The 15386-nt window shown below is 44.1% G+C and overlaps 1 protein-coding gene across 3 annotated transcripts in view; it reads left to right on the top strand.

Moving 5' to 3' along the window:
* The first annotated feature begins 2660 nt into the window (after positions 1 to 2660).
* ECPAS (Ecm29 proteasome adaptor and scaffold) overlaps positions 2661 to 15386 on the top strand; it is a 99755-nt gene continuing 87029 nt past the window's right edge. The window contains exon 1 of one of the 3 annotated variants that reach the window (XM_028108663.2): positions 2661 to 2921. In XM_028108663.2, coding sequence (XP_027964464.2) covers positions 2900 to 2921 — 22 coding nt within the window. In that variant the 5' untranslated portion in view covers positions 2661 to 2899. Of the gene's footprint in view, positions 2922 to 3459; positions 3545 to 10870; positions 10973 to 15386 lie in introns of those variants that run through there. The other 2 variants (XM_028108664.2, XM_028108662.2) reach the window with 2 other exon arrangements.

Below are 15386 nucleotides of genomic sequence, written 5' to 3'. Positions count from 1 at the left end.
TTATGGGCTCCATAAGCTCCTCTGTCATCCAAGTACCTGCCCAGAAGAGTGCTCTCTAATATTCTGCTTCTAATTTGCTCTCACTGTGGAAACAAGCCTACTTTGTTAGAACTGTACATACGTTTAGTGTAATTAGGGCCTTCCGGAGGGGAGAGTGGACTTTGAAAGAGTGGAAGGCATAAGTTTTTCCGTTCTTGGATTTTGTGATGCATTATTTTGGCTTCTCAGTGGCCTCTTCTCTGCCCCCTGTGCATCCCCTTCCACAATTCCTTCTTGTCTGTTTTTGGAACTTGAAGTAAATTCTAGATAGGAAGTATCTCCAGGCTACTATCCAAAATCAAACTGTCTAGTAAGAATATGAAAGTATCTATCTATCTATCTATCTATTTATTTATTTAAAGACATTTTATTTATTTATTTGACAGAGAGAGATAGAGAGAGAGCCCAAGCATGGGGAGCAGCAGAGGGAGACGGAGAAGCAGACTCCTCGCCGAGCAGGGAGCCTGACGTGGGGCTCGATCCCAGGACTCCGGGATCATGACCTCAGCCGAAGGCAGACGCTTAACCGACTATGCCACACAGGCGCCCCAGAATATGAAGCTATTTAGTGGGAAAAATAAACTACAATAGTTTGAAGGAAGAAGCAATTATAAAAAAAGCTTAGAGCTTTAAACACTAGAGATTAACAGCAGTGCTGTAAAGTGGTATAAGCTGCTGTATATGATGAAATGTTAAAGGCATCTTTTTTTAACCTAACAATTCCGCCTCTACATATTTCTCTCTATATAGGTAATAATGTGATTAGGTTGACATATGTATAGGAATTTTTTACAGTAGCATTTGCTTGCACTAGTAGAAAAAATTGTCCACAACCTAAATGCTCATTAGTAGGGGAATGGTTAAATAAGTTTTATCATGTACTTATCATGCAGCCATTTAAAGGAATGGGGTAATTCTGTACATACAGATCACAGTGGTGAAGAATGATCCACTCTGTCTAGGTTGAAATCCCCGCCCCACCACTTTCTAGTTTGTGGCATTTTGGATTTTTCCTCCACGATCTGGTGTCATAGAAATCCTGACTTCATAAGATTGTCGTGAGGACTAAATGGATTCCACCTTGTAGAACACTTTAAACCCTGCCTGGCACGATTAGGTATTAGCTATTATTATCATTACCTCTATGGAAAGACACCTGTGATATATTGTTTGGTGAACAGATAAAGTTACATAATAATATGTGTAGTAGGATTCCATTTTTGTTAAAACAAACAAAAATCTGTGTATACGCACGTATCTGTGATTTGCACATGTGTGGACTCTGAAATTTATACATAGGATGAACTGAGATGCTAGTCTTGTCTGGAAGTTAATATTGCCTAACAAACTTTTTTTTTTTTTTTTTTGGTGGTGGCTTTAGAAGGATCTGTTTGAGGCTATGGGAAGTCAAATTTTTTCAAACCAATCCTTGGTGCAGCTACTTTACGTATTCATAGTCAGGAAAGGTTGGAGGCACCAAGTTGTTAATAGGATTATTTCCAGGGAGTAAGAGATGAGGGGATGGTGGGCAGGGAGGTGCGGGACAACCTTTACTTTTATACACTTCTGTATCGTAGTCTTTGCAAATAACAAACTATTTGTCAATATCAAACTAAAAATCCAAAATGTCCTCAAAAAAGGAATTGGTGAACTTAATGTTGTATGTATGAGGTCATTGATAAAAAGAGTGGTGGTGTAGGCCTTTTTGGAATAACAGGGAAGAATGTTTATGGGGGAAAAACAGTAATACAGAACTTTATTGTAAGTATGGGCCTCTCTCCATTCCAGTTTCTTTTGGGGATGTATATATATGTGCAAAGACAAGGCCTCAGAGAATGCACACTCTGTACCTGTTAACCACATTTTCTCTGGGGAATGCGATGGTGGGAGTGGAAGGCCTTTGACTTTTAATTTTATGATATCTCCAATCATTTGAAAATTTCCCAAAGATCATGTATAATTTCCATACTAGAGCAATAAAGGAAATAAATGTCTTTAATGTGGTGTAAGTACCTTGTACTCGCCTAAGTTACATCTGGAATGACATATATTCATTTTTCAAGGCATTAACTAGGGCTTTATAGATTTCTTTTAGGAATAAATGCAATTTCAATCCATTTAGGGTCTTGATTTCTTCCTCTTATACCAAAGGGGAAAAAAAAGCATTTGATCTTGTACCTAATTTGTTGTTGACATTGCCATCACATATGCAACCCCTTAATTTGAATTCCATTTTGCAAGTGTTTTTTTCACGTACACGACCTCACGGACAAACTTAAGCCGTAAAGTTCAAATCGGTATATTGAAAATAAATCACTCGGGTTACCAAAAAGAACGTAGGTATTAGAATAAAAATTTAAAAAAGCCCATATAATCATATACACTTGAACTTTAAATATCTTGGTTCATTTAACTTTAGTAGGACTTCGTGGCTTTCCCTCACTCGGCAGTCTTAGTTTCTGAAAGATCAGAAAACTATACTTGATCACGGCTCTTAAGTGAGAAAAGGAGCCCAGGGAGCCGGGTCGGGGCGTTCAACGCGCCGGGGCCGAGAAGTTCGCGGGAGGCGCAGGGCGGGGCTTCCTCCCGCCGACTCTGAACCCGGCTCTACTTTTCCGAGTCCACGTCTCTTCCTTTGGACAGGCGTGTTTCTTCAGGTCGGGACCGGCCGACGTGACAGCCGCAGACCTTTCAAGAGGGAGCTCGGGCCCCGCCTGGAGGATCTCCCCTGGCCGCGGGCAGCGCGGACCAGCCCGGTCAGACCCCTCCCGGACTGCGGCGCGCGGCCCTTCGGGCCCGAGCCCGCCGCCGCCTCGCTTCTCGGCGCCCACCGCGCGGCGCCGCGCGCAGCATCCCCGGCATGGAGACCGGCTCAGACTCAGGTCAGAGGCCCGCGCGTCCGTTTTGTGGCGCGGCCGCCGCAGGCTGCTACGGCGCGGCGGGGTTGGCTAGGCCGGGCCGCCCGCGCCGGCCGCCGCGTGCCGGGTTCGCGCGGGGAGCGCTCGTGGGGCGGGCGGCGGCAGGTGGGCAGGACGAGCCGCGAGCGAGCGAGCGAGCGCGGGCGGGCGCGCGAGGGGCCCGGCGGGGGGGCCGCTGGGAGGATGGCTCAGCTCTTTCTAAATATAAAACCGGCGTGAGTTGGGCGAGCGCGGCGCGGAGCCGCAGAGCCGCCGCGCGGGCCGGGCGCACCGGGACTCGGCCGACAGACGGCTCGGCGGCTCCGCAGAGGCGCGAGGCGGTGGGAGCGCCCGAGTCGCGAGCTCGCGGGGGACCGCGAGAGCGACGCGTGCAGCGAGGAGGACGCAGGCGACGGCGGCGGGCGGGCCTCGTGGGCGCAGCGCGACCCGCGCCGAGCGACCGGAGGCGGCTCCCGGCCTCTGCCGCACCGAGAGCGGCGAGCCCCCCGCGCCGCCCGTCCGCGCCCTCCCGCTCCGGCCCCTCCCTTCCCTCCCTCCCTGGCGCAACATGGCTGCGGCCGCCGCCTCCGCCTCCCAGGACGAGCTGAGTAAGTGCCACCGCCAGCCCGCGGCCGCGAGTCAGAGCCGGCGCTGCGCAGGGCCCGGGGCGGCGGCCGGAGCCGGTGCCGGGCGGGCTGGCGAGCCGGGGCGCGCTGCCGCCCTCCGGGAGCCGGGCTGGCTGGCTGGGTGGGTGGGTGGGTGGGCTGGCGGGTGGCGGCGGCCGCGCCGTGCGGGGGGCTGGGGCGCTCGGGCCTGGCGGGCGGGCGGGGCGCCGGACGCCGTCGCTTGCGCTTGTAGGCCTCAGGTTTGCACCGTCACGTTGCGAAATTGAAACCGGAGCCCCGGGCGGAGCCACCTCTGCCCGCGATCCGCCCCGGTCCGGGGGTGGGGGCAGCTCAGCCCCCTGCCCTCTGCTCTCGGGCTGGCGGACGGGCCTGGGCGGGGGGCGCAGGGTGGCGGGCTGTGTCTACCCGTCCCGTCTGACCCCGCCGTGGCCCCGGGTCCCAGGTGTTTGGGGGAGTTCTAGAAATGGAGCTCTGGGGGCGGGGGAGAAGGTGCCTCTGTGTGACACCCTGGAAATCAGAGGAAAGGTCAAGAATAGGCGGTGACCCTCAGGTGGAGCAGGAAGGACGGGAGGGCAGAGAGAGGGTCGCTGGGCTAACGCAGGGGGGGGGACCGGGGGCTAATAGCGCTTTCAGAAAGGAGAGCCGGTGCACACTCGGCCGTAAACGTTGCCGTTTTTCAGGGGACGGCGAGCCCTGTTTGGGGAGAGCGGTGGTCACCCTGAATCCCAGGCCGCCCCGCCCGCCGCCCGGGTTCACCTCGATGCTTTGTGGGAAGTGTAGTTCCAGGGCGCCGCAGGCCCACGCTGGGGTCATAAAAATTGAATTTTCCTAGGACACGTAAGATGATTTCTGATTGCGTTTGGGGTGGTTAGACGAAATGCTTAGGTTGAGCTTTTGTTTGTTTTTTTTTCCAGTGCTGCCCTTCGGTTTATGACAGAAACAAAAAAGGTGTTATTTAGGGATGATGTGAGTTTTAAGGGGAATGAAGCATGGGTGAGGTGTCGCAAGCCTTGTGAAGTTTTTGTTGTTATAGTCCCTTCTGCATTTCCATACGAAAGTAGTTATAAACATAGTAATTTGTGTTTCTTTGGTGTTTGGCAGTTTAAAGCCACTTTTATATACGTGATCTCACTCTTACCCTCATAACAACCTTGTAAGACAGGTAGGTAGGAATTATCCTTGTTTTAAAGAGGAGGCAGGCTTAGATTAAGTTCCTTGCTCCTTTGACAGAAAACTGATTGTAGCAGGAGTAATGTTTGTTCATTCTGAAGCTGAAATAAACAGTTGGTGTGACCCTGGGCAGGATGGAGCGTCTGAGTGGACAAGGTCTCAGGGTGTTTTGGGAGATAGACATGGTTTGAGGGCCGTAGAGTTGATCAGATCCAAGCTGGAGCACCCCTACCAGGTCTCTTGGGGAGATCAGTTCCCTGATTTTTTTTTCTTCCCTTTTTTTGTTATTGTGGTAGAATACACATAACATAAAATTTATGGTCATAACCATTTTTAAGTTTATAGTTCAGTGGTGTTAAGTACATATTGTTGAGCAACCATCACCACCATCCATTTCCAGAACTCTTCATCTTGCAAAACTGAAACTTTATACCCATTAAACTTGAACTCCCCTTCCCACCCCACTCCACCCTCGCAGCACCTGGCAACCATCATTCAGTTCTGTCTCTCTGATTTTGACTGCTCTAGGTATCTCATACAAGTGGAGTCATACATGATTTTGTCTTTCTGTGACTGCCTTATTTCAGCCTAACGTCTTCAGAGTTCATCTCTGTTGTAGCATGTGACTGTATTTTCTTCGTTTTATTCCGTGTGTGTATATATTGCATTTTCTCATCCATTCATCTGTTGATGGACACTTGGGTTGCTTGCACATTTTACCTGTTGTGAGTAATGCTGCTATGAACATGGGTGTACAAATATCTCTTTGAGACTCTGCTTCCAGTTCTTTTGGGTATATATGCAGAAGTGGGATTGTTTGGTCATACGGTAATTCTATTTTTAATTTCTTGAGGGACCACCATACTGTTCCTACCAACAGTACACAAGGGTTCCTACCAAAAGTACACAAGGGTTCCAATTTTTCCACATTCTTACCAACATTTGTTCTTTTCTGTATTTTTGAAAGTAGCCATCGCAGTGGGTTTGAGGTGGTCTGTTTAAAATTGTTATACCGCATGGTATCTCAGTTCCTGTAGTACCACAAAACACTTTAAAATCTGAATTACCATTTGGAATGGGGGGAAAAAACTAGAGGAAAATTGGATATCATTCTTTTTTTTAAAAGATTTTATTTAAGAGTGCGAGCGTATGCGAGCTGGGGGGAGGGGTGGAGGGAGAGGGAGAAGCAGACTTCCTGCTGAGCAGGGAGCCCAATGTGGGACTGGATCCCAGCACCCCAGGATCATGACCTGAGTCCAAGGCAGACGCTTAACCGACTGAGCCACCCAGGCGCCCCAAATTGGGTATCATTCTGAAGTGGCTGTCACATTGTGTACGTGCTCCTGTACATCAGGTATCTGTCAAGTGCTGGTAGTACTTCTGGTAGTACTTCTGGAACTCACAGCTTTAGCAGCTGCTGAAAAAGAAACAAGTAGTTCCAATCCTTGCTTTTCCATTGTTTTGTTTGGTTAAGTCATCAATCATCGACCACAAATATCTGTTGACTTGGTTTCTGTGTTCCTTTAGAAGAGATTAAATGTTTGGCGGCTGGTTGCTTAGAATAATTTAACTTGAAATTACATACATAAGTACTGGTTAAGCAGTTTCAAATAAGCCACTTTTAGTTTCAGAATAGTTACAATAAAAGGAGAGATGGCTGATAAATGATGCTTTATACAATTTTTTTAAAAGGCCAAGAATCTGAATATTGCTGGCTATTATTTTTGACTAGTAGTGATAATAAAAGCAAACTTTTGGATGCCAGCATTGTTTTTTTTCCCTAATACTTTATTGTAAAAATCTTCAAAAATACAGAAAAGTTGATAGTGAGTATTCATATACATACTACTTAGATTCTGCATTTGATATTTTACCAGCTTGTATCATGTATCTGTCCATCTTTCAATCCACCTTTTACAATTTTATTCTAATTATTTTTTAATTCAACTAGTAAAATACACATAATGAAACTTATCATCTTAATCATTTTTTAGTTGTACGGTTCAGTGGCATTAAGTACTCAATCCAGCCTTTTTTGATGTGTTTCAAAGTAAATTGGAGACATCTGTAAACATACCCCTTAATATTTCAAGTCTAGCATGAAGTGTTTTGCATATATTTTATTTGTCACAGTAATCCTAAGAGGTGGGTCAAATTATTATTGCCGTTTTATGGAATGGAAAACAGACTTTTTAGGTTCCCAAGGTCCTGCAGCAAGTGAGTGGTGGCGTCGGATCCCAGGTGTCTCAGACTCCAGAGTGCACTCAACCAGGCTTTAGGCTGTGTTACCTCTGTTTACGGTAGTCAGTGTTCACGCCGATGGAAAGATCTGGTCAGGTGGGCTGCTAAATTCTTAGCTAGGTGTTACTTTAGTCCAGCTATTTGACCGCTGTTTAACATTGCTGTGGGGTGCAAAAGAAACACCACTGTCCACCAACGGAATTATAATATTGTTGAGGGGAAAGAGGAAGCATACATGTAAACAAATATGCAGGGAGCAAAGTGTATGATTATATAATATAGATAATGCTAAAATCATATTATCTGTGGTTCCCACATCTGCTATTTAGGGATGTATTATAGCTGGTAACACTGGGTTTCTATAGATTTCAGATCAGCATTTTTTATCTTTGTATTTGAGGTGATACACATGCCATAAATTTAAATTAAATCTATAGTTGCTTTCAGTTGTATCTGCCACCGCACTTTGCGGGAGCTCCCAAGAAGCAGCACTGTTAGGTTTCTCTTTTATTTCATATTTATCGATTGAATAATTAGTATCATTGACATATGGAAGTTGCCAAAAGGTAAGCAGGACAATCTTGGGCTGGCATTTCTTAGAATTTGTTATTCTTTCACAAATCTCATGTAATTGTCACTTTGAATCAGGTGTTTGTAAAGTTAATGTTTATTGAAAGCTTACCGTGTGTTCTGGTCACTTTGTACATGTTGACTGACAGAATCCTTACAACACCCCTGTGAGTTTGGTGCTTTTACTGTCTCAGTGGTGGAACTTCCTTCAAATTATAGTTAGGACTTGAATTCAGATTTTCTGATTCCAAAGTTGATGTTAATTCTGACTGACTGTTGTATTACTCTCTCTGAAAGGGAAAATACAGTTTATAACAAGAGCAGCATGTTCCTCCCGCCCACCCCCCATGTCTTACTAGCCTCCAGAAGAAATCTGCTGTCGTGTATAAAATGTGGCAGTATTCTGAGGTTCGTTGAATAGAAATATTAGATTTTTGGGTGAGATGCCAGGATAGAGAACAGTTAGTTCTGACTGTTAAAGATAATTCTGAAATCTAGTTTGTAAATTACTTAAGATCATAGTGCTAGAACTGTTTGGAATGGAATGAAATTCAGTGCAGGGCATGTGGGCTAGTTTTTCTTCTAATATTATCCTCTGCCAGTTCGTGGAAAAGTTGACATTGTGGTTATGTTTCAGCAGTGGACAGGGAGATTTCTGACAGAGGGAAGGAAGCATTTGAGACTTTTCACCTGGTCAGCTGTTCAGTGGTTTCATATTCTGGGCTTTATAATTATAAGGCATCCTTAGCATCTGATCTTCACTGGGGTAAAGACAACTCAGGAAGGAGTACGGCCTGTAATCTTAAAGCACATTGACACTCTTCAGTTTGACCATTTGACAGAACCATGGGGAGCTTCACTTGCAAAAGCTGGCCAGATAATCAACATGTCAAATACCTTCTGAGAGAGGCTCTGCCAGTGCCTGGAAGCCTCGTGGCTCTTTTTGAGGGTGAGACGTGGGAAGCTGTCTGTGTAGCTGTGTGGGGGAACGTGATTCTGTGGCCTACTGAAATAGCCCCAGAGACAGCCATCCATGCAGCGGAGCCGATCTTTGTAGAAAGGCTCAATCATGCCTGTATCATTGAAATTTTGGTTACTTAGTCAAAGAGGAAAGTTAAAATGGGAAATAATGATATTTCTGTTTCTTATCACTTCTATTCTAATTCTTCATTTTTACCCCATTCTGTCTTGAATTATGCTTCCAATAAACCGTAATATTTAATAAAGGCCAATGTCAGTGAAAGTAGTTGGCACTGGGGCATTCGACCTTGTTCAGGAGATAGATGTTAAAATTATTGGCCCTGCCAACATGCTCTGATGGTCTAATTCAAGTTTCTGGTCTCTGGTTTCAGGCCTGGCTAGTCTCTGCCTTGATGCTGTTGTCTTATATGGCTTATTTTCCCCACACATTTTCAGTTAAGTAAGCCGACTTTAAAAATCGAGTGACTGACTTTTGGTCCTGTCCTCATAGGGCTCCTGAGCCACTGTAGACTCAGGGTTCTATCTAAATGTACATAACTGATACAAAGTGTAATGTGAAAAATGCCTTCCACTGTTCTTTGGAAATTTCAAGTGAGAATAGCTTGAGCTAAGACAGAGGTTGGAAAATACTTTCAGAGAAAGTTTGAGTCTGATGTGCTGGAGTAGAGGTGCTGTGGCTGCGTGAAGTGTTTGTTGGGAAAGGAGATAAAATTTGGAGTTTGATACTTGACCCTTTCTGCCTTTTATGTTCTTTTTACGATTTGGGATCTTCAGCAAATTATTTTACCTTTCTAGGTCTAAGTTTCTTTCTCATAAAATTGGGATAGTAAGAAATACTCATAGTGTTGTTATGATTAATGTATATGAAAATGCACTGTATAAACAATTAAGCTCTATGTAAATTATTATTATTTAGGTGGGGAGGCAGTAGGATATGAAGCTGGGAAGAGAGGTTGGGACTAGCTTGTGTGAGAATGCCAACACAACTAGTTTGGACTTTGTTCTGTAGACAGTAGAGGACCATCAAAGGCTTTTAAGCTGGAGTGTAACATGAGTAGGTCTGTTTTATAAGGATAACAGGTGGTAGTGGTGTAACATTGATTGCGTGGATCCAGAGACCAAGAGCAGCAAGACTAATTAGGAGGGTATCACAGTGGCCAAGTGAAAGAAACCTAGGGTCTGAAGTGGGACAGTGGAAGTGGATTTGGCAAGGAGGTAACATAACCTAGAATCCCTAAAATAGGCAGAAATTATCGGCCAAGTATATGAGTGTTGTTCAAGAGAGGGAGGAGTTAGAGATGATTCCAAGAATCCACCTGAGGGATCTGCGGGGGGTGGAGAGTATAGTCTCTGACAGATTTAGGGAAGTGGAAGTGGAGAAAAGAGAGAACAGGTTTGTGTTCAACAAAGAAATAATTTGTTGAGTGAATGAGTTGAATTATTGAGGTGCCCATGTTGCATTGTTTAGGGAGACTGTTTGGAATAGTAGCTGAAATGTCGTGTGGAGTCAGAGATGGTTTTGAATCCTGGCTCTGCTGCTTTTTGATTAATGTCCTTGAACAAGGGACCTAACTTCTGGGCTTTGGTTTTCTCATCTGTTAAGTGGGATAACCACCAAACCTATTTCACAGAGTTGTTGTAAGAGTGGGAAGAGATAAATAATGCATGTTAAGAACCTGGAATAGCGCTAGGCGTGTGGCTTCCTTGGGTGTGGGAACTTGTTCTGAAGCTTAGGACAGTGTGGGGGTGATGGTAGAGTCAGGGGAATGGGCAGATTGTCCAGAGGACAGCTGTCTGGGGGCTGTGCATATGTAGGGGTGAGAAGAAGACCAAGAAGAACCAGAGAAGGGGATCAGGAGTGCTGAGAGAGGGCAGAGGTTCCCAGCATTATGAATGTGCACCATTTACATTCTCAGTTGTAATGTGCAGTAACATGTGTACCCACCTACTAATACCCTTCTTATAAAAACTGTTGTATAATTAACACTTCCTTTCATTTTTAATGTAAGACTTTGTATGTTTGTGATTTTTGATGTATATGTACACATACACATATATGATGAAATCTATGTTGTATTGATATTCCAATGTTTGTCTTCGGTGAATAATTTGAAAGTATTAGCCTGTTATTTCTATACAATCACTTTTATTTGTGGACATACTCCTTATCTTTCTACAATTTGGTAATCACTATAATTTTTTCCTCATTCTGAATTTGCAAAGCAGGGCATCAAATTAGATCTTAGCATAGAAATGAAAAGTGCTTTTCTTTTTTTATTTCTTAATGATAGCTATGAATATAAATCTTTTAATTGCTTTTTTTTCCTGGTGTTCTAAATAATAGATTCTTTATACAATTGCATATGTACGAGTGGATGAACCTACCATTGGTGATCCAGAGGATTTTTGTCAAGACTGGATAAACCATGTATCACATTGATTGTAGAGGTTAGTAGTTCCTTAGTTTCTTAGGAAAAGACTATGAGTGTTAGTTTTCAAGTAGTATTGTCTGCCACAATAAAAAATGACTTTACATGCTCCTGGAATGTCATCCTGGAGTTAACGGTTTTATTTGTAAAAAAAGAAAGAAAGAAAAAAAGGGGGACGTTGAAAGGGGCATCATCATAGTAATTGGATATCCCTAATTCTGCCTTTTTCACATGTGCTGTGATGAAAAAGCCACTAAATTCTACTTAATTCTGGGGCGGAATAAGACTCGTGTTGGTGTCATTCTTGGATGATATTGGATGGTCCTTTGATTGAAACTCTGTAAATTCAGATTGTAATTCTCTGATACCATGAGCTCAATATCCAATGTACCTCGGATTTTGTGGCTTCAATCCAAAGGTGCATCTTATTGCTTCTAATTTAACGATTGCATTCCCCTTCCCCCAGTGCATTCTGTTTTTCAGTATTTATATTGCTGATGATGGTGTATGATTCCTTAATTCAGTTAGGTGGAATTTTGAGGGATAGAATGAATGGAGTATTTTATAAGTCAAAGTCCAACTTTAGCATAAGCTTTGGTTTATTTTTGCTATTTCACATATCTTCATTCCATTATAGAGAAATGGAAAACTGGGAGGTTGGAGGAATTGTTTAGAAGAAAAATGAGGATATTGTTTATTTGCTCCTAAATTCTTTCTCAGTGCTTTTGGGCCTGTGACAGATGTGTTAATGAAATTATGATGTACCGAAGGCAAGCAGGTCAAACCACAAATGCTGGAATTTAAATAGTGACTTAAAGAACTTTCTAGAGTTTACACATCCAAATGAGCATTGTCCTAAGTAATTAACTGCTTTGGTGGATCTTAACTATCACATGTTTGACTTTTATGCAGTCTGAACTCTTGCATAGTATATATTGTCTCCTCTGAGCTGGCTTTCATAAGCTGAACTAATCTTTCTGCTCATCAGTTTACTAACATTGATTTTTAACTGGGCATTGGCCAGCTGCTATCTCTGAGGGAAAGGGCTTCCTTGGGATGTGGGAGTGTTTGTGGAGCTCAGTGCATCTGGAGTGTGGCACTTATTCAGTAAATCTCGGGTACAGATGAGGGCTTCTGTCTCATCACTTGGCCCAACCCTGCCAAGCTAACGCTGTGACTTCTTCCTTCCCTCTGTCTGTGTGTGTGGAAGGGGGCAGGGGGATGTGTGTGAGCAGGAGAGGGTTGCCTTGCTAGGGCCTATGCTAGGTTGGTCAGGGAGGCTTAAAGTAGCTTGACACTATCTCCAGGTAGCTAGGACTTTGGAAGCGGCAGGAGAAGAAAGACTCCTTTCCCTTTCCCTGCTCAGAGTCAAGAGCGCATCCTCGTGCAGGGGTTTCCATATTGGAGTGTCTGCCTCGGTCCTGGGGGTAAGATGGTGGGCTAGAGGACAGGAAGTTGGTCTGACTTCTTAGTTCTGGGAGTAAGGGATACCAGCAGGGACTGTCAGCAGGCACCTCCTGCTCCGAGTCTCATTGCTTGCAGAAGTTCTTATCTGTCTCCCCTTTGGGCAGCCCTGGCTGGAAGGAGCCATGATGGAATGAATCCTCTCCCCATCTCTGACTTATATTGATTACTACTGGACTTCCTGACATTCCCCTTTTAAGTATGTTTGCATTTAATAATTTTTTTTTTTTAAGGTAGGGGTTGGGGCAAACATCTTTTTAAAAACCTAGCAGTAGAGATCAAAATTGAAAGCATTTATTCCTGAAGAAGGATCTCGCTGGCCTCATTTGGATTTTGTCACTTAAGTATTAGAGTGGCATTTAGTGAATCGAAATGGCATATAGAAATCAATAGATGATGTGGACTTTACTTTAACCTTAGTTAGTATCTGGTTAGATTTATAATTCACAGGATTGATCTACCAGAAAAGACTGTTACGTATAAAATCTAGATGGCAGCTAGGCCTTCCTTACTCTTTGTGGTTTTAGCCTCACACTCCTAATTGCAGAGGTTGTCAAAGTCCGGAGGTGGTCCTCTCTCCGCCATCCCTAACCCCCATCACACCCTGTTTTTGTGAATTTCCTGTAATTTACTTTACTTATGCTTTTCTTCTGTTAGGTTCCCATTTCTGAAAATGATATTTTGGTTCCACTCATGTCAGCTTGGACATGAAAACCCACCTGTTTCACTGGTTTACACACACACACACGCTCGCTCACTCACTCCACTCTCCCAAGCATTTCAGTAATTTAGTTAACTCTGGAGTCATGGGGAAAGTCTTGGTGTAGAGGGTTTTTTCTGTCCTTCCACTGTTCTGTCCTCTCTCCACCTTTTTCTTTTCTCCTCTTCTCTCTGTAGTAACTACTGCGTCCCTCCTGATTTGGAGCAGACCAGTTCTTTTTTTTTCAAAGATTTTTATTTATTTATTTGACAGAGAGAGACACAGCGAGAGAGGGAACACAAGCAGGGGGAGTGGCAGAGGGAGAAGCAGGCTCCCCACTGAGCAGGGAGCCCGATGCAGGGCTCGATCCCAGGACCCTGGGACCATGACCTGAGCCGAAGGCAGACGCCCGATGACTGAGCCACCCAGGCGCCCCACGGAGCAGACCAGTTCTGCCACACAATCAGACTGTCCAGAATTCCTCCCACCTTTTTTTTTTTTTAAACCCTAAGCATTCGTCATAGTGTTAAAATATATATAGTCCCTTTTCCAAGAGATTCTGATGTCAGGTATTATAAATTGTCGCCAGTCCCCTCCTTTCCCTTGCTACAGATGTTAAATGTATAAACTTCTAACTAACTTTTCTAATGCATGAGGAATTAATATTTCATTCATTCAGCAGGTATTTGAGCAACTCTTCTCTGCAAGGGACTGAATTAAGTGCTGGGATACCAAGAGACTTAAGTCACGGTTTCTCAACCTGAGGAGCTCTGTAGAAGGATGGAGGGTAGAGGAATGGGTACTTAGGTGGAATCAGATTGAAATCACACCTCAGAGAACTGCTTTGGTCTAGGGAGGAGAAGATCAGGCAGTTACATAATGTGCAGCAAAAGACAGTGCTAGGAGAGATGTAGAAAAGAGATCTGTGGGAGTTTGTAGGGTTCAGGTGGGATGTGTAAGTGTGCAGCACGTAATATTTGAGCTGGACCTTGAATGGGAGGAATTGGCTGTGTGGAGAAGGAGACTATTCCCCGTTGGGGGACTTGGTTGACCAAATAATTGGGCAGGGAAAACATGGTACACTTAAGCTATTGCAGTTTGGATTGCTGTTGCGGGAGTAATAGGGTACATGGTTGAGAAGATTCTTTTGGAGCTAGATTGGCCCTTAGGAAGGAAGGACTCTTTCTCTGATCTGATAATTCACCCTAGGCATGTGCTAGCTGCTTTTTTTTTTTTTTAATGTACTTTCATAGAAGTACTTCTTTTTTTATTCTCCTTGGCAAAGACCTTCCACTTGTATTTGGACCCAGTTGTAAGCCGGCTTAGGCAAAAACAGGGCACTTATTTTAGGGAGTTTTATGGAAACACAAGGGGCCTTCATGAAATAGAAATCATCCAGTTCTTCCAGTCGCTCTCTGTGCCTTTGTGCCCATTCTTTGTTCAGACCAGCTTCTTCTGATTCTGTTTCATAGAGTAGGCTAAAGATGCCCATGTCCTGTCCATTGGCTTTATAGGTCCAGGCACTCAAGGGATGCTTGACTTTTTGGTCCCACTTCTGAATTGCTGAGGAAGGATGAATTGAGTTGGGACCCATCCTGACACATTGGCTGTGGCCAGGGTACAAAGTCATGTTGTACATGGTTGTCCAGTAAGCCTTCATGTCATTTCCACCCCCTTTCTCTGCTTCAGCAGTGCTGCAATTTAGCATGTTGAAGGAGCATTGGGTTTGGAGTTGGACTGGCCTGGAGTTTGAACCCTAGCCCTGACACTTGCTACTTTATAGTCTTGATCAACATTCTTCTTTTTTTTTAATCAACATTCTTAATTCTAGGCCCTGTTTCTTCAGGTGTAAGTTGAAGCTAATATTACCCTACTTCAATAAATAGTACTTTAGAGGGAAGTGTACTGCATTCTAGTGTGTACTTGGAAGGTAAAGACCTCTCGAGGTTCAACTTAATGATTCTTTGTCTTATTAGCTTGGTGACCTTCGGCAAATAGATCCTTAGCCTGTTTTTCATCTATAAATGCAGACAATAGTTAACCCACCTCACAGTGTTTTTGAGGCTCAAAGGGCTGTGTGAAACTGCTTTGTGACTATAATGTGTTTACATATGTATGAATCAGAAGAAAGTAAATACCAGGAGGACAATATTTCCTTGTGAGATTATTCCATTAGAGTTTAGTACATTTCTGTGGTAACTTGATAGATCTTTCTCAAAATATCTTGTAGCTTTAGATTATTAATTGATTTATGATGCAGTGGGCAGTG

The sequence above is a fragment of the Eumetopias jubatus genome, unplaced genomic scaffold (assembly GCF_037043125.1).
Source record: "Eumetopias jubatus isolate StellerSeaLion01/CBP00866 unplaced genomic scaffold, mEumJub1_p1.0 scaffold_15, whole genome shotgun sequence".
NCBI classification, from domain to species: domain Eukaryota; kingdom Metazoa; phylum Chordata; class Mammalia; order Carnivora; family Otariidae; genus Eumetopias; species Eumetopias jubatus.
The sequence above is the reverse complement of the archived record's forward strand: the minus strand, read 5'-3'. Positions and strand labels throughout refer to the sequence as shown.